The 21574-nt window shown below is 51.7% G+C and overlaps 1 protein-coding gene across 3 annotated transcripts in view; it reads right to left on the minus strand.

The window, feature by feature from the left end:
- Positions 1–328: 328 nt before the first annotated feature.
- Positions 329–21574, minus strand: part of ASMTL (acetylserotonin O-methyltransferase like) — a 52687-nt gene continuing 31441 nt past the window's right edge. For 2 of the 3 annotated variants that reach the window (XM_024241534.2, XM_054544121.2), the window contains 6 exons: positions 19948–20110; positions 15335–15519; positions 12738–12870; positions 11734–11877; positions 6342–6464; positions 331–679 (listed from right to left, as the gene is read on the minus strand). In XM_024241534.2, the coding sequence (XP_024097302.1) occupies positions 459–679; positions 6342–6464; positions 11734–11877; positions 12738–12870; positions 15335–15519; positions 19948–20110 (969 nt within the window). In that variant the 3' untranslated portion in view covers positions 331–458. 3 annotated transcript variants of the gene reach the window in all.

Genomic DNA, 21574 nt, shown 5'->3' on the forward strand with positions numbered 1-21574 from the left:
CCTCCTCCCCAAATGCAGCCTCCTTCCCCCTCCCCAAATGCAGCCTCTGTTCCCCCTCCCCCCCAAATGCAGCCTCCATCTCCTCCCTCCTCCCCAATGCAGCCTCCTTCCCCTCCTCCCCAAATGCAGCCTCCATCCTCTCCTCCCCGAATGCAGCCTCCTTCCCCCTCCCCAAATGCAGCCTCTGTCCCCCGCTCCCCAAATGCCGCCTCCTTCCCCTCCTCCCCAAATGCAGCCTCTTTCTCTTCCTCCCAAAATGCAGCCTCTGTCTCCTCCTCCCTAAATGCAGCCTTCTCTCTCATCAAAACCCCTACGGAGGAGGCACAGACAGGCTTTTGCTTTCTTTATTCAGTCACAACTACACGCTCCTATGTGACTGTCCTATGGTACTTGGGGACCGGGCGGTCCACCTGCAGCCTGGGGGAGGACATCCCTATAATGAACATGCTGCCTGGACTTCAGGGGGCCACTTTGGTGGCCAAGATAGCATCCAGGACACCCCCCAAGTGTACCACCTGCACCTGGTGGAAGCCGTGCAGCTCCAGCAAGCACTGATACTCGCCCGGGCTCCGCTCCCTGCCTTCAGTCTGCACCAGCATGTCCAGCGACTGCATCAGGGCACGCTGCGCCACCCTCTTCTCCTCATCCAGGAGCATCTCCACCAGCAGCAGGCCGGCCCCTGAGGGAGACAGCAGAGAGCTGGAGTCCTGGCCAGCCAGGCGGGGATCCTTCAGCGGGACACAGGGGACACAGCAGGCAACAGGAGCTCAGAACGGTGAGCAGAGGCTGCCGAGAACCCTTGCCCAGGGGGCCCACACAGGTAGGGGAGGGGAGAGAGACAGAGACTTGATGCAGGGCGGACAGACAGGGAGAAGAAGATTTGATCGAAAGATGGATGGATAGATGGATGTATCACCTGGGCCTTTTCCGGTTCTCCTGGATGCATGGATGAACAGATGGTAGATGATGGGTGGGTAGGTAGCTAGAAAGATGGATGGATAAGTGGACGCATGGATGAGAAGGATGGATGGATGAACAGATGGTAAGTGATGGGTAGGTAGACGGATGGTTGGATAGATGGATGCATGTATGACATGGATGGATGGGTGAATAGATGGTAGATGATGGTACATGCATGTAGGTAGGAAGATGGATGGATGGATAGATAGATGCATGGATGAGATGGATGAACGGATGACTAGATGGTAGACGATGGGTACGTAGATAGATGAATGGATGGATAGATGGATGCATGGATGAGATGGATGGATGGATGGGTGAATAGATGGTAGATGATGGGTACGCAGGTAGATGAATGGATGGATACATGGATGTATGGATGAGATGGATGGATGGGTGAATAGATGGTAGATGATGGGTCGGTAGGAAGATGAATAGATGGATGCATGGATGTGATGGATGGGTGAATAGATGGTATATGATGGGCAGGTAGATAGATGAATGGATGGATAGATGTATGGATGGGTGAACTGATGGTAGATGATGGGTAGATAGATAAATGGATGGATAGATGGATGCATGGATGAGATGGATGGATGGGTGAATAGATGGTACATGGTGGGCAGGTAGATGAATGGATGGATAGATGGATGCATGGATGAGATGGATGGATGGGTGAACGGATGGTAGATGATGGGTAGATAGATGAATGGATGGATAGATGGATGCATGGATGAGATGGATGGATGGGTGAACGGATGGTAGATGATGGGTAGATAGATGAATGGATGGATAGATGGATGTATGGATGAGATGGATGGATGGGTGAATAGATGGTAGATGATGGGTAGGTAGATAGATGAATGGATGGATAGATGGATGCATGGATGAGATGGATGGTTGGGTGAACAGATGGTAGATGGATGGATGGATGGATGGATGGATGGGTGAATAGATGGTACATAATGGTTAAGTAGGTAGATGAATGGATGGATAGATGGATGCATGCATGAGATGGATGGGTGAGTGAATAGATGGTAGATGATGGGTAGGTAGGTAGATGAATGGATAGACAGATGGATGCATGCATGAGATGGATGGATGGGTGAATAGATAGTAGATGATTGGTAGGTAGATAAATGAGTGGATGGATAGATGGGTGCATGGATGAGACGGATGGATGGGTAAATAGATGGTAGATGATGGGTACATAGATAGATGGATAGATGGATGCATGGATGTGATGGATGGATGGGTGAACAGATGGTAGATGATGGGTAGGTAGATAGATGGATGCATGGATTAGATGGATGGATGGGTGAATAGATGGTAGATGATGGGTAGGTAGATGAATGGATGGATGGATAGATGGATGCATGGATGAGATGGATGGCTGGGTGTATAGATGGTAGATGATGGGTAGGTAGGTAGATGGATAGATGGATGCATGGATGAGATGGATGGATGGGTGAATAGATGGTAGATAGATGAATGGATGTATAGATGGATGCATGGATGAGATGGATGGCTGGGTGAATAGATGGTAGATGAATGGATGGATAGATGGACGCATGGATGAGCTGGATGGGTGAATAGATAGTAGATGATGGTTAGGTAGGTAGATGAATGGATGGATAGATGGATGCATGGATGAGATGGATGGATGGGTGAATAGATGGTAGATGATGGGTACATAGATAGATGGATAGATGGATGCATGGATGTGATGGATGGATGGGTGAACAGATGGTAGATGATGGGTAGGTAGATAGATGGATGCATGGATTAGATGGATGGATGGGTGAATAGATGGTAGATGATGGGTAGGTAGATGAATGGATGGATGGATAGATGGATGCATGGATGAGATGGATGGCTGGGTGTATAGATGGTAGATGATGGGTAGGTAGGTAGATGGATAGATGGATGCATGGATGAGATGGATGGATGGGTGAATAGATGGTAGATAGATGAATGGATGTATAGATGGATGCATGGATGAGATGGATGGCTGGGTGAATAGATGGTAGATGAATGGATGGATAGATGGACGCATGGATGAGTTGGATGGGTGAATAGATAGTAGATGATGGTTAGGTAGGTAGATGAATGGATGGATAGATGGATGCATGGATGAGATGGATGGATGGGTGAATAGATGGTAGATGATGGGTAGGTAGATAGATGAATGGATGGATAGATGGATGCATGGATGAGATGGATGGCTGGGTGTATAGATGGTAGATGATGGGTAGGTAGGTAGATGGATAGATGGATGCATTCATGAGATGGATGGATGGGTGAATAGATGGTACATGATAGGTAGATGATGAATGGATGGATAGATGGATGCATGGATGAGATGGATGGATAGATGGATGCATGGATGAGATGGATGGATGTGTGAATAGATGGTAGATGATGGGTAGGTAGATGATGGATGGATGGATAGATAATAAATGATAGACAGATGACAGATAGGTGACAGAGCGTTGTTAGAAGGCCAGACGCAGTGGCTCACACCTGTAATCCCAGCACTTTGGGAGGCTGAGGTGGGAGGATAGTTTGAGCCCAGGAGTTTGAAACCAACCTGAGTAACATAGTGAGACCCTGTCTCTATTTTATTTTTTTAAAAAAAGAATGATAGATGTATAAAGAGAGATAGAGACAGGGTGGAGAGAGGGAGGAAGAGACAGAGAAGATAGATAAGGAAGGAAAGGAGGAAGGTGGAGGGAGGAAAAACAGAGACTGATGATAGATGAGATACCTAAAAAGACACAGAGGAGGTGACAGAGAGGAAGAGGGAGAAGAGAGAGAAAGACAGACAGAGGCCGGGCGCAGTGGCTCATATCTTTAACCCCAGCATTTTGGGAGGCTGAGGTAGGAGGATTGCTTGAGCCCAGGAGTTTGAGGGTAGCCTGGGCAACAGCAAGATCCCATCTCTACAAAAAAATTTAAAAAAACCTAACAGGGCATGATGACAAATGCTTGTACTCCCAAATACTCGGGAGGCTGAGGCAGGAGGACTGCTTGAGCACAGGAGGTCAAGGCTGCAGTGAACTATGATGACACCACTGCACTCCAGCCTGGGTGACAGAGGGAGACTCCCATCTTCACAAAAAACTTTTTTTTTTTTTTTGAGACGGAGTCTTGCTGTGTCATCCAGGCTGGAGTGCAGTGGCGTGATCTCTGCTCACTGCAACCTTCGCCTCCCAGGTTCAAGTGATGTCCTGCCTCAGCCTCCTGAGTAGCTAGAATTACAGGCGTGCACCACTACGCCGGGCTAATTTTTGTATTTTTAGTAGAGGCGGGGTTTCACCACGTGGCTTAGGCTGGTCTCGAACTCCTGACCTCGAGATCTGCCCGCTTTGGCCTCCCAAAGTGCTGGGATTACGGGTGTGAGCCACCGTGCCCAGTCTCAGAAAAAACTTCTTAAAAAATTAGCTGGGCATGGTGATGCATGCCTGTACTTCCAGCTACTCAGGAGGCTGAGGTGGGAGGATAGCTTGAGCCTAGGAGGTCAAGGCTGCAGTGAGCTATGACTGCACCACTGCACACCAGCCTGGGAAGCAGAGTGAGACCTCGTCTCAAAACATATAATATAAAGAGAGCCGGGCGAGGTGGCTCACGCCTGTAATCCCAGCACTTTGGGAGTCCCAGGTGGGTGGATCACCTGAGGTTGGGAGTTCGAGACCAGCCTGACCAACATGGTGAAACCCCGTCTCTATTAAAAATACAAAATTAGCCGGGCATGGTGGCATGTGCCCGTAATCCCAGCTACTCGGGAGGCTGAGGCAGGAGAATCACTTGAACCCTGGGGGTGGAGGTTATGGAGAGCCGAGATTGTGCCACTGCACTCCAGCCTGGGTGACAGAGCGAGGCTCCGTCTCCAAAAAAAAAAGAAAGAGAGATACACAGAGAAAGAAGGAGAGAGGAAGGAGAGAGATAGGAGAGAGAGAGGGAGAGAGAAAAAGATGGAAGTCTCTTGACCATTTGAGCCTATGGGGAGTCCTGTTTCAACGCGCAGGTGCCAGGCCCTGGCTCTGTTAAGATAATTAAGCGTTCTCTGCAAATATTCCAGGAATTCTCACTGCAGCAACAACGCTGAACTCTTGAGGGAGGCTGAGCGCCCGCCAGATTCCCTCAGGGCCAGCTCGTTCAACTGTGGAAATCCAATATGCAGCCCTGGCCCGAAGCCCTGGAGCCAGGGGTTCCAGCAGCCCCAGTAGGCTCCAGGAGCAGCCTGGGTGGACGGGGGAAAACCTGATGTGAAGGCTTTGAGCCGAGATGGTGCGTGCTGTGTGTGTGTGCACGTGTGTCTGTGTAGAAACACACAGATTAGATCCAGCTGACACTTCAGCAACACGGCTTTAAACTGCAGACTCCACTCATTCGTGGATTTCCCTCTGCCTCGGCCACCCCTGGGACAGCAAGTCCAGCCCACGGCTTCCTCCTCCTCTGCAGCGTCCTCAACGTGAAGACAACAAGAATGAAGACCTTTATGATGAGCCACTTCAACTTCATGAATAGTAAATATATTTTCTCTTTAGGATTTTCTCTTTTTTTTTTTTTTGAGATGGAGTCTCGCTCTGTTACCCAGGCTGGAGTGCAGTGGCAGTGTCGGCTCACTGCAAGCTCCGTCTCCAGGTTTCAGCGATTCTCCTGCCTCAGCCTCCTGAGTAGCTGGGATTACAGGTTCCCGCTATCACGCCCGGCTAATTTTTTGTGTTTTTGATAGAGGCGGGGTTTCAGCATGTTGGCCAGGCTGGTCTCAAACCCCCGACCTCAGGTGATCTGCCCACCTCGGCCACCCGAAGTGCGGGGATGATAGGTGTGAGCCACCACACCTGGCCACACTGGCCAACTTTAAATACAGCAGATTTACCCTCCACACTTTAGGGGGCCTCTCACCCAGACGCTGGACCTGCCAACCTCCAAAATCACATAAGCCAATTCTTTTTCTGACACAGAACCTCACTCCGTCGCCCAGGCTGGAGTGCGGTGGCGCCATCTCGGCTCACTGCAACCTCCACCTCCCAGGTTCAAGCGATTCTCCTGCCTCAGCCTCCCAAGTACCTGGGATTATAGGTGCGCACTACCACACCTGGCTAATTTTTGTATTTTTAGTAGAGATGGGATTTCACTGTATTGGCCAGGCTGGTCTCGAACTGCTGACCCCAGGTGATCCGCCTGCCTCTGCCTCCCAAAGTGCTGGGATTATAGGCATGAGCCACCACGCCTGGCTAATTTTTGTATTTTTAGTAGCGACGGGGTTTCACCACGTTGGCCAGGCTGGTCTGGAACTCCTGGCCTCCTTGTAAAACTTGAACCCAAAACACTACGTCTTAACAAAAACAGCGAACCTGACAATGGGCTCTCACCTGGCTTGCAGCTCTCAGCGACCCTGCTGAGTAACTTGTGGACTTTGTCGTCTGGCCAGTCATGCAGGATCCGGCACAGGACGTACAGCTCAGCGCTGGGGAGGGGGTCCCTGAAAAAGTCACCTGGTTTAAAGACAAAAGGAGACACGTCTGTCAGGTATGGAAGAAGCAGTCCTCCCCGGACAGATCCTGGGACCGCCACCTGCATCCTCAATCAGGGACAGAGAAGAGAGGGGTGTGGGTGGGAATGGGTCTTCCTGAAGTATATCCCCGCGGGGACTTGAACAGAGCTCCATGAGGAGCTGGTTAGTGATGTCACGCCCGTGTGGTTTGGCTCCGGCTGAGAAAACGCTGGGGACAGTGGCTCACACCTGTAGTCTCAGCACTTTGGGAGCCTGAGGTGGGCAGATTGTCTGAGCTCAGGAGTTCGAGACCAGCCTGGGCAACACGGTGAAACCCCATCTCTACTAAAAATACAAATTAGCTGGATGGGGTGGCGGGTGCCTGTAATTCCAGCTACTTGGGAGGCTGAGGCAGGAGAATTGCTTGAACCTAGGAGGTGGAGGTTGCAGTGAGCTGAGATCGCGCCATTGCACTCCAGCCTGACTGACAAAATAAAAAAAAAAAAGAGGAAGGCAGGGGACGAAAAAAGCAGGAAATTCAGGGGCACCACCTGGGCGAGGCAGGCAGAGTCAGCACAAATGGGCGTCTGCCAGGGAGAGTCGGGGCCGCACTGCCAGTGAGCGGGCAACGGTGGGGCCTTCTCTGGTGATCCCCTGATTCAGGCGCCCCAGGAGGGTTGCCTGTTGGGGGCGGCAGGGGGAGGGTGTGCGCGTAGCTGCACGGCGCTCCGTAACTGCTGAAATAAAAAGATGGTCTGCTGTAGTGCAGTGAATGGTGTCCCCTTAAAAGATACATTCAGGTGCTGACCCTCAGTCGCGGAGAATGGAACCTTATCTGGAAATAGGGTCTCTATGGATGTCATTGAGTAAAGAATTTCAATATGAGATCATCCTGGAGTAGGGTGTCCCCTAAATCCAACGACAGGTGTCCTTCTAAGAGACAGAAGAGACACAGACACAGAGGAGGAGGCCACGTGGAGACGGAGGCAGAGACTGGAGTGATGCGGCCACAAGCCCAGGGACGCCGGGAGCCCCCAGGAGCTGGGAGAGACAGGAAGGACCCTCCCCTAGAGCCTCCCAGAAGGAACCAAACACAACTGCAATGGATTGGATGGTGACCTCCAAAAGATCTGTTCGCATCCTAACCCGTAGACTTGTAAATAGAATCTCATTTAGAAATAAGGTCTTTGCAGGTGTAATTAAGTTGAGGATCTTGAGATGAGATCACCCTGGATTAGGTGAGCTCTAAATACAATGACAGGTGTCCTTCTAAGAGACAGAAGAGGAGATAAAGACACAGAGGAGAAGGACACATGGAGATGGAGGCAGAGACTGCAGTGATGTGGTCAGAAGCCCAGGGACACCTGGAGACCCCAGGAGCTGGGAGAGGCAGGAAGGATCCTCCCCTAGAGCCTCCAGAGGGAACACAGCCCTGAGATGCCTTGATCTCAGACTTCTGGTCTGCAGGACTGGGAGAGGATAAATAGCAAGCTGTGAGTTGCATGAGGGGAAAGAAGGGGTGGGAAGAGTGTGCGGTGGGAAGTCTGAGCTGTTTTCCCCCAGCTGCGAGGAGAAGGTGCTCTTTCAGGGCTCATGATTTTAAACTTTAGCATTTCCAGCCGGGCGGGGTGTAATCCCAGGACTTTGGGAGGCCAAGACGGGTGGATCACCTGAGGTCAGGAGTTCGAGACCAGCCTGGCCAACGTGGTGAAATCCCATCTCTACTAAAAATACAAAAATTAGCCGGGTGTGGTGGCGGACACCTGTAACCCCAGCTACTCGGGAGGCTGAGGTGGGAGGATCACTTGAACCTGGGAACTGGAGGTTGCAGTGAGCTAAGATCATGCCACTGCACTCCAGCCTGGGTGACAGAGCGAGGCACCGTTCAAAAATAAATAAACTTCGGCATTTCTGTTTCTGCAGATCTGGCAAATCAGAAGCGCAGCTATCATGACGTCCTGCAGGAGGAGCTGTTGGGTGGTTGTGTTTGTTTTTTTAAAAACTAGAAAAGCATCCAGGAACCTCTAGGGGAGGGGTGTGGAGGTCCCCAGCACCTGCGTCCACAGGCCTGGCCGCTGTCGGATGGTGCTGAGTTATAGCTAGTCAGGTGTCTCTTTTTTTATTTTTATTTTTTTGAGATGGAGTTTTGCTTTGTTGCCCAGGCTGGAGTGCAGTGGCGCAATCTCAGCTCACTGCAAGCTCTGCCTCCCAGGTTCAAGGGATTCTCCTGCCTCAGCCTCCCTAATAGGTGGGATTACAGAAGTCCACCACCATGCTCGGCTAATTTCTGTAATTTTAGTAGAGACGGGGTTTCACTGTATTGCTCCGGCTGGTCTCAAACTCCTGACCTCAGGTGATCCACCCGCCTCAGCCTGCCAGAGTGCTGGGATTCCAGGTGTGAGCCACCACGCCTGGCCAGGGCGTCTCGTGTCAATCCATCCTGGCCTCAGCAGCTGCCACCGGGAAGTTTTTCAAGTCTAACCTAAGGCCGCCCTGTTCCGGCTCTTGGGTCAGTTCCTTCCGTGACCTTGGTGCCGTGGATGCCCATGAATGCTGATCTCGGCTGTTCCCCATCTCCAGTCCCCTTCCGTCTCGGCCAGTTGCACCGATGATAACTTCACACAGCCGTCTGTCTACCTGTTTACTTTTATTTGTCATTATTATTTTCATTGTCTTTTTTTTTTTTTTTTTTTTTGAGATGGCGTTTCGCTCTTGTTGCCCAGGCTGGAGTGCAATGGTGAGATCTCAGCTCACTGCAACCTCCGCCTCCCAGGTTCAAGCGATTCTCCTGCCTCAGCCTCCTGAGTAGCTGAGATTACATGTGCCCGCCACCACGCCCGGCTAATTTTTGTATTTTTAGTAGAGATGGGGTTTCGCCATGTTGGCCAGGCTGGTCTCAAACTCCTGACCACAGGGGATCCACCCGCCTCAGCCTCCCAGAGTGCTGGGATGACAGGCGTGAGCTACTGTTCCCAGCCTTGTCCACCTGTTTGGAGATGCCCTCGTGTCTGTGTGGACCCACAGAGGCACAGGCATAACCACGGACGCAGACACAGACACACCCACGGATGCAGACACAGACACACAGGCACACACACATATACCCATCCAGATGCACAGACATGCAGACACAAAGGCACACATGCAAGCACACACCACAAAGACGCACACACGGACACACAGAGATACACTGACAGGCACACATATGGACACAGATACACCAACAAGACAGGCACACGCAGACACACGGACACAGAGATACAGTGACAGGCACACACGCACACACAGACGCAGATATACACAGATGGGCACACACATGCACGGACACACAGATACACCAACAGGCACACGCACACAGACGCAGACATACACAGATGGGTACACGCGCATGGACACACAGATACACCAACAGGCACACGCACACAGACGCAGACATACACAGATGGGCACACGCGCACGGACACACAGATACACCAACGGGCACACGCGCACGGACACACAGATCCACCAACAGGCACACGCACACAGATGCAGACATGCACAGATGGGCACACACAGAGATCAACAGGCACACACACACACACACAGATGCAGACAAATGCACAGATGGGCACACAGATACGGCAACAGGCACACGCACACAGACGCAGACACACAGACATACACACATATACCCACACAGACGCACGGAAACACACATACCCTCACAGACACATGCAAGCACACACCACAGAGAGTTGCACACACACAAACGCAGATGCAGACACATTCTCATGCACAGACACACAGGGACATACCACACACAGTCATGCACACACAAACACATGCACACACAAACGTACACACAGACACAGCAGTGACATATGCACACACACACCATGTACACAGACACAGATGGGCACACATATATCCACACAGATGCGCAGACACACATACACTCAGACATACACACCACAGAGATGTGCACACACACACACGGACTCAGACACACGGAGACATTCTGACGTACAGACACGCATGCAAGGACATCCCACACAGAGACGTGCACACAGAGACTCAGAAACACACAGAGACACAGACACACAAGCACAGCAGACGGTCACATCCACAGAGACACCCACAGACACACACCATGCACATAGATGCAGACACACAAACATGCACACACAGACACACAACCACAGCAGTCACATATGCACACAGACAACCACTGGCACACAGCATGCACACAGAGTCAGACACAGACGGACACACAGAGATGCACACACACAGACATGCACACAGACACACGCACATACCCTCACAGAAACAGACGCAACCACACATCACAGAGACGTTCACACGCACACAGACACCCAGAGACAGTTTCACGCAGAGACACACACACAAGGACATACAACACACAGACATGCACGCACAGAGACAGAACACAAGCACAGCAGTTACATATGCACACAAGATACAGACACACCATACACACAGAGGCAGACACACAGATGTACACACAGACACATGCACACAGAGACACAGACACACAAGCACAGCAGTCACACACAGACACCTACCAGCACACAGCATGCACTCAAATGCACACATACACGGGCACACAGAGACGCACATACACAGACGCACACGCATACCCTCACAGAAACATATGCAACCACACGCCACAGAGACGTGCACACACACGCTGACAGAGACACAGACAGTCTCACGCACAGACACACACACAAGGACATACTACACACAGACATACACACAGAGACACAGACACAGAAGCACAGCAGTTACATATGCACATAAGACAGAGACACACCATGCACATAGATGCAGACACACAGACATGCACACACAGACACACGTGCGCACAGAGACACACACACACGAGCACAACAGTCATGTACACAGACACCCAAAGGCACACAGATGCAGACGCACACACACAGACATGCACACATATACCCACACAGACACACACACATACCCTCACAGAAACATGCAACCACACACCAGAGATGTGCACACACATGCGGATGCAGACACACACACACACACAGACATTGTCATGCACAGACATGCTCAAGCACCACACACACGCACATACACATGCACACAGAGAGACGCACAGTAGACAGTCACATTTGCACACAGATACCCACCATGGAAACGCCCAGGCAAAAACACAGGTGCGCACACAGCCATGCACTCTGTCTAGAAAGAGATGATGGAGCCTGGAAAAGGTTAGCAGGGCGAACACCAGAAGGGCTCACCTGCTGCGAAGTGGATCTGCGCTGCCTGCGGTCTGGCGGGTTGGAAGTGGGCGGCCAGCTCAATGATGTCCGGGAGGTCAAACACAGTCACCTGCATACGAGGGTACTCACGGGCCAGCTCTCGGGCCAGTGCACCCGTGCAGCCTGCAGGGAAGCAAATGCACGCTCTGTGGCCAGGTCGTCCTGGCGCCCATGGAACCCTGAAGACTCTCCAAAGCTCAACCGGGGCAGAAGTAATATTCGAGGGCATGGCACTGAGACCCATGCTGGAAGGGGAAGCCAGTGGTGGGGAGCTCACTGGTGTCCCAGACAAGACTGTACAAGCAGGTGAGTGTGGGGGCATAGACCTGCAGGGAAATCCTTCCAGCCCAGGGGTGGAGGGCTGTACTCCTCCCTTCTTCCTGCTGTGGGGATGTACACACGATGGCCGGTGCTGCAGCAGCCACTCTGGGCCACGTGGGGGGCACAGACCTACAGGGAAATCCTTTCAGCCCAGGGGTGGGGACTGTATTCCTCCTTTCTCCTTCCTGCCATGGGGATGCAGACATGATCCTAGTGCTACAGCAGCCACACTGGACCACAAACAGGAGAGGCATTCAGAGGTTGGGGAAATGTAAGCTGATGGTGTGAGAATCGTCCCAGGCCCCTGATCCTCCTGCAGCCCTTGGGAATGTGGGTACTGCTCCACCCACTGTCCAGGGCTGGGGTGGGGTGGAGGGTGAGTCAGGATATAATCAGCCTTGCTGAGGGGAATCCAGGGGTTCCAAGGTGCTCCACCTCAGCTCCGCAGACAACAGAGAGGGCCCCGGAGTCTCTAGGGGGGGCATTAAGGCATCCCCGGGGACCTTCTGAAACTGGGGAATATCCACCCATGATCTGGCGCAGTTCAGGTCGTTATCAGGTTTGTCAATGGAAAAAGGCAGTTTGCAAGTGTCCTGAGCAGGGAAGATGCCTGTGGCTTAATAAAGGAAAGTAAGGAGAGCCCTGGCGGGGCGGCTACCCACCTCCCACGTCGCAGGCGGAGGAGAAGCGGGACAGATCGAAGGCCGTGGCCACCTGGCACGCAGTCAGCTTCACCATGCTGTGCATGGCCCGCATGAACCTCAGCCGCGTCTCCGGGCTCTGGTAGTACGCATCCTGGAACACAGCGGGTGCTTAGGGGCACCAGAGAACACGGGCCGAGGGATCACCCAGCCTTTCCCTGGGGGTCGGGGGGAGAAGTGCAGGGCTCCAGAGCGTGGGGGCTCAGCCACGCCTGGGCTGCAGAGGGGGCTTCATGCCACAGCTGTGTTGGGTACCCCTGTCTGTGTGGGGGCTGGGCTGGCTGGGGACAGAGGACCCCAAAGTGGTGGACGATCTCCTTGGAATCACTTAGTCCACACCACAGCCTGAACTCCAAGTGTCTGAGTTTCGCAATAGGCTTTTCACAATAAAGCTTTTCACCCTGGAGGCTCCGGGTGGCCCACAAACATCTCACTGGAGAAAACCGGAGAGAAGCCAAAATGTCTCTGCAGGTGCCGCAACTCAGCCTTCACCACAGTGGTGCAGTGTGCAGAGGGGGCTCCTCCGAGAATTCCGGCGTGCAGAGGTGGCACCTACCCCGGGTCCCAGAGGAGCCCAGGCCCGTCCTGGCTCAGGGCTGCATCCAGGGTTCGCTTGGACATCCCCTGTTCCCCCAGGGCAAGCAAGCCCAGCTGAGGATGCTTCTGAGCCCCGCTCCCAGCAGGACAGCCCGTCTCCATCCTGGCTCCCTAAATCCCGTGGGGGCTCCCCGGCCCTCTCCTGCTTGGGTGGCAATGATGAGGCTCAGGGATCTGTCCTCTGCAATGCCCAGGCCGGCTGCTCACAACGGCTCAGGGCCCCTGTACATGCCTCTCAGCTTCTCTCCACCACTGGCTTCTCTCTCTGACTCTTTCTCCCTTGGTCTGTGTCTGTCTGTCCTGTTTGTCTCCCTCTGTGTGTCTCTGTCTTCCTCTTTCTCTCTGTCTCTGTCTCCTGTCTCCGTTTCTGTCTGTCTCCCTCTATCTCTACATCTGTCTCCTGTTTCTGTCTCTATCTGCCTCTATCTCTGTCTCTCCAAGCCTCCCTGTCTCTGTCTCCCTACCTGATTGTCTCTGTCTCCCATCTCCCTCTATGTCTCCGTCTGTGTCTGTCTCCCTCTATCTTTGTTTTTGTCTCTCTGTCTCTGTCTCCCTGTCTTTGTCTCCCTCTATCCCTGTCTCTCAAGTCTCCCTGTCTCTCCATCTCTCTCCCTATCTCGCTATTTTTGTCTCCCATCTCCGTGTCTGTCTCACTCTATCTCTGGCTCTGTCTCCCCGTCTTTGTCTCCCTCTGTCTCTGTCTCTCTGTCTCCCTATCTCACTGTATCTCTCTGTCTCCTGTCTCCATCTATCTCTGTCTCTTTCTTTCTCTCTGTCTCCCTGTTTCTGTCTCCCTCTGTCTCTCTGTCTCTGGCTCCCTCTATCTTTCTGTCTGCCTGTCTCTCTTTCTCTGTATCTCCCTCTATCTGTCTGTCTCTGTCTCTCCCTGACATCTGAACGAAGCCCCAGGCTCCCTGGGGCTCATCTCTGCATCACACACACACCCTGACTCAGTGCTCGGTGCCACAGGAGCTCGGGCCAACGCTGCCAAGGAGGAATGAGGCTGCGGCCAGCTGAGCCCACAGCAGACTCCCCATGTCTGGCTGGCGCAGTCCTGCAGACCAAGACCCACCCATCTGCACAGGCCCCACAGACCCCACCACATCTCACACGTCCACCTCAGAAAGGTTCTTGGCGGGGAAAGGGGAAGGAGGGACCAGAGGATGCAGGGAGTGCTTTGCAAACAGCGGTCTCAGATAAGCAAGTGTCAATTCCATTGAAGCAAAGAAGAAACAGGGCATTCATTTAAGGCAGCCTGTCCAACTCCTTCCTATTTCTATTTTTCAGACAGAGTCTCGCTCTGTCGCCCAGGCTGGAGGGCAGTGGCGTGATCTCAGCTCACTGCAACCACCACATCCCGGGTTCAAACGATTCTCCTGCCTCAGCCTCTTGAGTAGCTGGGACTACAGGCACGCACCACCATGCCCAGATAATTTTTTTTGTATTTTTAGTAGAGACGGGGTTTCAGCATGTTGGCCAGGCTGGTCTCGCACTCCTGACCTCAGGTGATCAGCCCACCTTGGCCTCCCAAGCTAGCTGGGATTACAGGCTCATGCCACCATGCCCAGCCTAATTGTTAATTTTTTGTAGAGATGGGGTCTCACTATGTTGCCCAGGCTGGCCTCAAACTCCTGGGCTCAAATCATCCTCCCAACTTGGCCTCCCGAAGAGCTGGGAGTGACAGGTGTGAGCCCCTGAGCATGGCCTTCAAACCTGTTTCTAGGAGGAAATTCTGTTTTCATCAGCTGCTGGATAACAGTGGAGGATGTCTACCTTGCACCTGTTCCAGGGCTGAGTGACGCAATAGCCACAGCACTAAGTTCTCCAGGCAGAATGAGCCAAGCCTTTGGGATCTGTCAGACTGGAGACAGACTGATCAAGATGCCTACTGATCTGTGTGTCAAAGTGCTTTAGCAAAATGCACGCTACATGGAAAGGTGTCCGCGGCGGTGTTACGCTACCTGGAACAGATCTTCCACCTTCTTCCCCAACAGCCTGTGGTGCTGGTGTGTTCCCTCTCGGATGGCAAACTCCAGGTATGTAAAGAGGTTCCAGGTGAGGTCATTTTTGTGCATGATGATGCCATGCAGAGAGTATTCACCGTCCGATGCCAGGTAGAGGTTCGCTGTCTCTGTGTTACTGTAACCTGAAGAAACAGGGACAGTCGTGTGACCTCCTAACGAGAAAATCCAAGGAAACCTGACCGTAGGGGATGTATAATTGAGATGTTAAAATAAACATCATCCATCTGACTATAGCAAACTGTACCCTCAAAGAAACTGGACCGTAGGGGATGCATCATTGAGATGTTAAACATCATCCATCTGACTATAGCAAACTGTACACTCAAGGAAACCTGACTGTAGGGGATGCATCACTGAGATGTTAAAATAAACATCATCCATCTGACTATAGCAAACCGTACACTCAAGGAAACCTGACCGTAGGGGATGTATAATTGAGATGTTAAAATAAACATCATCCATCTGACTATAGCAAACTGTACCCTCAAAGAAACTGGACCGTAGGGGATGCATCATTGAGATGTTAAACATCATCCATCTGACTATAGCAAACTGTACACTCAAGGAAACCTGACTGTAGGGGATGCATCACTGAGATGTTAAAATAAACATCATCCATCTGACTATAGCAAACCGTACACTCAAGGAAACCTGACCGTAGGGGATGCATCATTGAGATGTTAAAATAAACATCATCCATCTGACTATAGCAAACCGTACACTCAGGGTCAGCTGGGCGGGAAAACAGCAGCCACCACACCCCAGCTGTCGACTGCTGTAACTGTTACGCACTGAGGCTGATCCTTCATGATTGTGGCCACGCTCAAGTTCCCAGTTATGCAGGCAAACACCCGTCTAGATGTGGCTGTGGAGGTGTGCTGTAGCTGGCGTTTGTATCTACCATCGGTTTGACTTTAAGTAAAGGAGATTAACCCCCCAAAATGTGCGCTGGCCTCATCCAGCTCATTGAAAACCCCAGAAGCAAACATTAGGCTTTCCTGGAGGAGAAATTCCACTTGAAGATGGCAGCAGCAGCTCCTGCCTGAGCTTCCAGCCTGCTGACCGGCCCTGTGGATTTTGGACTTGCCAGCCCGCGCAATCACGTAAGTCCTTAAGATAAATCTCCTAGGTTATATCCTAGGGGTTCTGTTACCCTGGAAAGCCCCAAATGGTACAGGGAACTTCATCCTCCACCCACTGCATGCCCAGGTCAGCTGTCCATAGACCCAGTCCCCAAGCTCCCTTCCAGGATGCCCCCTCCCACAGAATGGGAGGCTGGAAGGTGGAGGAGTTGTTGGTGGAGACCCGTATATGGAAACAGATGGCCTCGCACCACTCTGGTCCTCCTATGTAAGAAACAGTCCTGTGTTCATGTTAATGATGAAATGTTACTGTTTCCCCACTGAGCTGACCCTGAGTGTACAGTTTGCTATAGTCAGATAGATGACATTTATTTTCATCATGAATAAATGATGAGACCTATGGTGAAGCAGGAGCAGCCTGTGCAGACATGGAACTGCTCCTAGGACTCAACTGCACAAAGCATTGTCAAAAGGAGTTGGAACAAGCTTTCATGGTGCCGGTGATGAAAAGCATTTATCCATATTCATCATTATTTTCTTTCTTTTTTTTAATTTTTAAATTTTTCTTGAGATGGAGTCTCACTCTGTCTCCCAAGCTGGAGTGCAGTGGCATGATCTCAGCTCACTGCAAGCTCCATCTCCTGGGTTCATGCCATTGTCCTGCCTCAGCTTCCTTAGTAGCTGGGACTACAGGTGTCCGCCACCATGCCCGGTTAATTTTTTGTATTTTTAGTAGAGACAGGGTTTCACCGTGTTACCCAGGATGGTCTTGATCTCCTGAACTCGTGATCTGCCTGCCTTGGCCTCCCAAAGTGCTGGGATTACAGGCGTGAGCCACCACACCTGGCCTATTCATCATTATTTTCAATACGGGAGAATGGTACTGAACTGCTCTGGCTGGGGAAGATGTTCTGGCTTCTATGTTCCAACCTCTAAGGATATAGTCACATGTCTCTGTGGTAAGGGCACAGCCTTTGGAGCCTCAACCAGTGCGTGCTTTGTGTCCTAATCATAGAAGCACAGCCACCTCTGCCCAGGTGTCATCTGTTCTCCTGCCCTTCCCAAGCTACTCAAGGACTTGGCCATGTGCTCTCTGTTCTAGCACCATGCTGAAGAGTTCTGTTCAATTCAGAAAACACATTGTCATCCATCCATCCATCCATCCACCCATTCACCCACCCATCCAGTTATCCACTCACCCACCCATCTAATCATCCACCCATCCATCTGCTGATCCACCCATTCATCACTCATCTATGCATTACCCCACCCATCCAATCCACTGATCCACCCATCTACCCAGTCATCCATCCATTCCCCCACCCAGCTACCCATCCAGCAATCCACTGATACATCTATCCATCCATCCGTCCACCCACCCATCCATCTATTCACCCACCCTCCCAATCGTCCACCCAGCCATGCACCCATCCATCCAATCATCCATCCATTCACACGCCCACCCATCCACATGCCCACTCATCCATCCATCCACCTACCCATCCATCTATTCACCCATCCACTGATGGATCCACTGATCCAACCATCCATGCATGTATCCATCCATCTACATCCATTTATCCATTCATTCCCCCACCCATCCAATCACTCATCCATCCATCCATCCATCCATCCACCCATCTGTTCACCCACCCTCCCCATCCATCTACATCCATTTATCCATTCATTCCCCCACCCATCCAATCACTCATCCATCCATCCACCCATCCACCCACCCACCCATCTGTTCACCCACCCTCCCCATCCATCTACATCCATTTATCCATTCATTCCCCCACCCATCCAATCACCATCCATCCATCCATCCATCCACCCACCCACCCATCTGTTCACCCACCCTCCCCATCCATCTACATCCATTTATCCATTCATTCCCCCACCCATCCAGTCACTCATCCATCCATCCATCCATCCATCCATCCATCCATCCATCTGTTCACCCACCCTCCCCATCATCCACCCAGCCATGCACCCATCCATCCATTCATGCACTCATCCACATGCCCACTCATCCATCCACCCATCCAACCACCCATCTACCCATTCATCCATCCATTCCCCCACCCAGCTACCCAACCACTGATCCACTGATACATCTATTCATCCACCCTCCCATCCATCCGTCCACCCACCCATCCATCTGTTCACCCACACTCCCAATCATCCACCCATCCATCCACTCATCCATCCATTCACCCACTCATCCACATGCCAACTCATCTATCCACCCATCTACCCATTCATCCATCCATTCCCCCACCCAGCTACCCAACCACCAATCCACTGATACATCTATTCATCCACCCTCCCATCTGTCCACCCACCCAGTCATCTATTCACCCATACTCCCAATCACCCACCCAGCCATGCACCCATCCATCCACTCATCCATCCATTCACACGCCCATCCATCCATCTATCCACTCACCCATCCATCCACACATCCATCCGTCTGTCCGTCCATCCGTCCATCCGTCCGTCCATCCACCCAACCACCCCCTCACCCACTTATCCATCCACCCATCCATCCACTTACCCACCCATCTATGCACTCATCCACCGATTCATCGATCCATCCATCTATCTACCCACCTTTCATTTATCCATCCATCCATGCACCCATCCATTCACACGCCCACTCATCCATCCATCCACACATCCATTCACCCACCTACCCATCCAGTCATCCATCCATCCATCCATCCACACATCCATCCATCTATCCACTCACCCACTCATCCATCCACCCATCCATCCACTTACCCACCCATCTACCCACCCTTTCATTTATCCATCCACCTCTCCATCCATCCATCTATCCATCCACCCACCCACCCATCCATCCACCCATCTACTGATCCACCAGTCCATCCACCTTCCCATCCATGCATCTATCCATCCATTGATCAATCCATCTGTCCATCCATCCATCCATCCTTCCTCCCATCCATCTATCCACCTACCATCCATCCATCCATCCATCCATCCATCCATTTATATATCTATTAACTCTACCCATCATCTATGTATCTATCATCTCTGTATCATCAATCTATATCAACGTATCTATGCATTTATCATCTATCTATGTATCTGTCTACCCATCCATCCATGTTATCTGTCTATAAAAATAAATAAGCAAGTAAATCAATGTCTGTGTACACCCTATTGGGTTCTGTTTCTCAGGAGAACATAGACTGATACAGCCCCTTTGAGACTAGAACCCATAAGGAGGTCACGCTTCTCCTATGTGCTCGCGGCTGCCACTCTTCCCTCTCTGTCATTCACCCTCTGCTTCTCACCCTTTCGGGAAAAGCAGCATTCCTGAGGGCAGAGGGACAGAAGGTGTGGCCCTCCTTCCTCACTCTGCCCAGGCTCCAGGTCACCTTCCCTCAGTGACTTCCACCTGCAAAGATTCTCAGAGCAAAACCCGCTGGGTCCTGTCACCTTGCTCTGTCTTCTCCAGGAGCCCCATGGCAGCACAGATGTTCAGAAGCCTCTCCATTCCACACACAGAGGTGTCCACTTTGCTGGCAATATCCGCAGCCTTCTGGGGTGCTTCATCTTTTAACAAATCAAACACCTTCAGTTTGCAAGCGGTGAACAGGGCCTATTAAAAACAAGTGCAGAGAGACTCATTAAGTCACTTGTCGAGTACTTTTTACTCCCACAGACCCAAAAGATGGAGGCCAATGTTGTTGAAAGTATACAACTTGGCCACTGAGCCTTCTTTCACAGAGAACGGTGGGGATTTATAGGATCAAGTCCCCAGCTATAAAACAAGGCGTACACAAGGTAAAAGCACATCAACGAATATCATGCAGAAAAACCAGCCCATGGGAGAAAAATCAATATGCTGCAGATATGGGCTGAGTTCAAAACCCATATGTTGAACCCCTAATCCCCCCAGTTCCTCAGGATGTGACTGTATTTGTAGGCAGGGTTTTAAAGAAGTGACTCAGGTAAAATGAGGTCATTTGGGTGGACCCTAATCCAATAGGACTGGGGTCCCTATAAGAAAAGGAGATGAGGACACAGACACACACAGAGGGATGACCCTGTGAGGACACAGGGAGAAGACAGCATCTCCAAGCCCAGGAGAGAGGCCTCAGGAGGAACCAGCCCTGCCCACACGTTTATACTGGACTTCCAGCCGCCAGGACTGTGGGAGAGTCAATGTCTGTTGTTTATAAGCCACCCAGTCTATGGTATTCTGTGATAGCAGCCTGAAATGCACTAAGACATCCCATAAGAAGATGAGATGAGGACACAGACACACACAGGGATGACCCAGGGGGAAGACAGCATCTACAAGCCCAGGAAAGAGGCCTCAGGAGGAACCAGCCCTGCCCACACCTTCATCTCGGACTTCCAGCCTCCAGGACTGTAGGAGAATCAATGTCTGTTGTTCATAAGCCACACACAGAGGGATGACTTGGGGGAAGATGATGTCTCCAAGCCAAGGAGACAGGCCTCAGGAGGAACCAGCCCTGCCCACACCTGGGTCTCAGACTTCCAGCCTCCAGGACTGTGGGAGAATCAATGTCTGTTGTTTATAAGCCACCCAGTCTATGGTGTTCTGTGATAGCAGCCTGAGATGGACTAAGACATCTCATAAGAGGAGGAGATGAGGACACAGGCACACACAGAGGGATGACCCTGTGAGGACACAGGGAGAAGACGGCATCTCCAAGTCCAGGAGAGAGGCCTCAGGAGGAACCAGCCCTGCCCACACGTTGATCTCGGTCGGACCTCCAGCCTCCAGGACTGTGGGAGAATCAATGTCTGTTGTTTATAAGCCACCTGGTGGTGATTTAATAATCACCACTCGGTAAATTAGAGGCACAGATGGAATGTGCCTTTATTCCTTATTCACTGCATGTTCTCTCTCCTGATGATGAATGGCAGGAGGTGTCGTCAGCCCATCTCCCTGTCTCCCAAAGCCTGCGCCCCTCCTGCACCTGACATCCCCACCTCTGCTTCCCAGAGGACGCCCTGTGAGGGACCCCTGGTGTTGGGAGGGCTGCATCCCTTCTAGGCTGCCACCGTGAGGGGCCCCTGAACAGAACAGCTG

This window comes from Pongo abelii, chromosome X, assembly GCF_028885655.2.
Source record: "Pongo abelii isolate AG06213 chromosome X, NHGRI_mPonAbe1-v2.0_pri, whole genome shotgun sequence".
NCBI classification, from domain to species: domain Eukaryota; kingdom Metazoa; phylum Chordata; class Mammalia; order Primates; family Hominidae; genus Pongo; species Pongo abelii.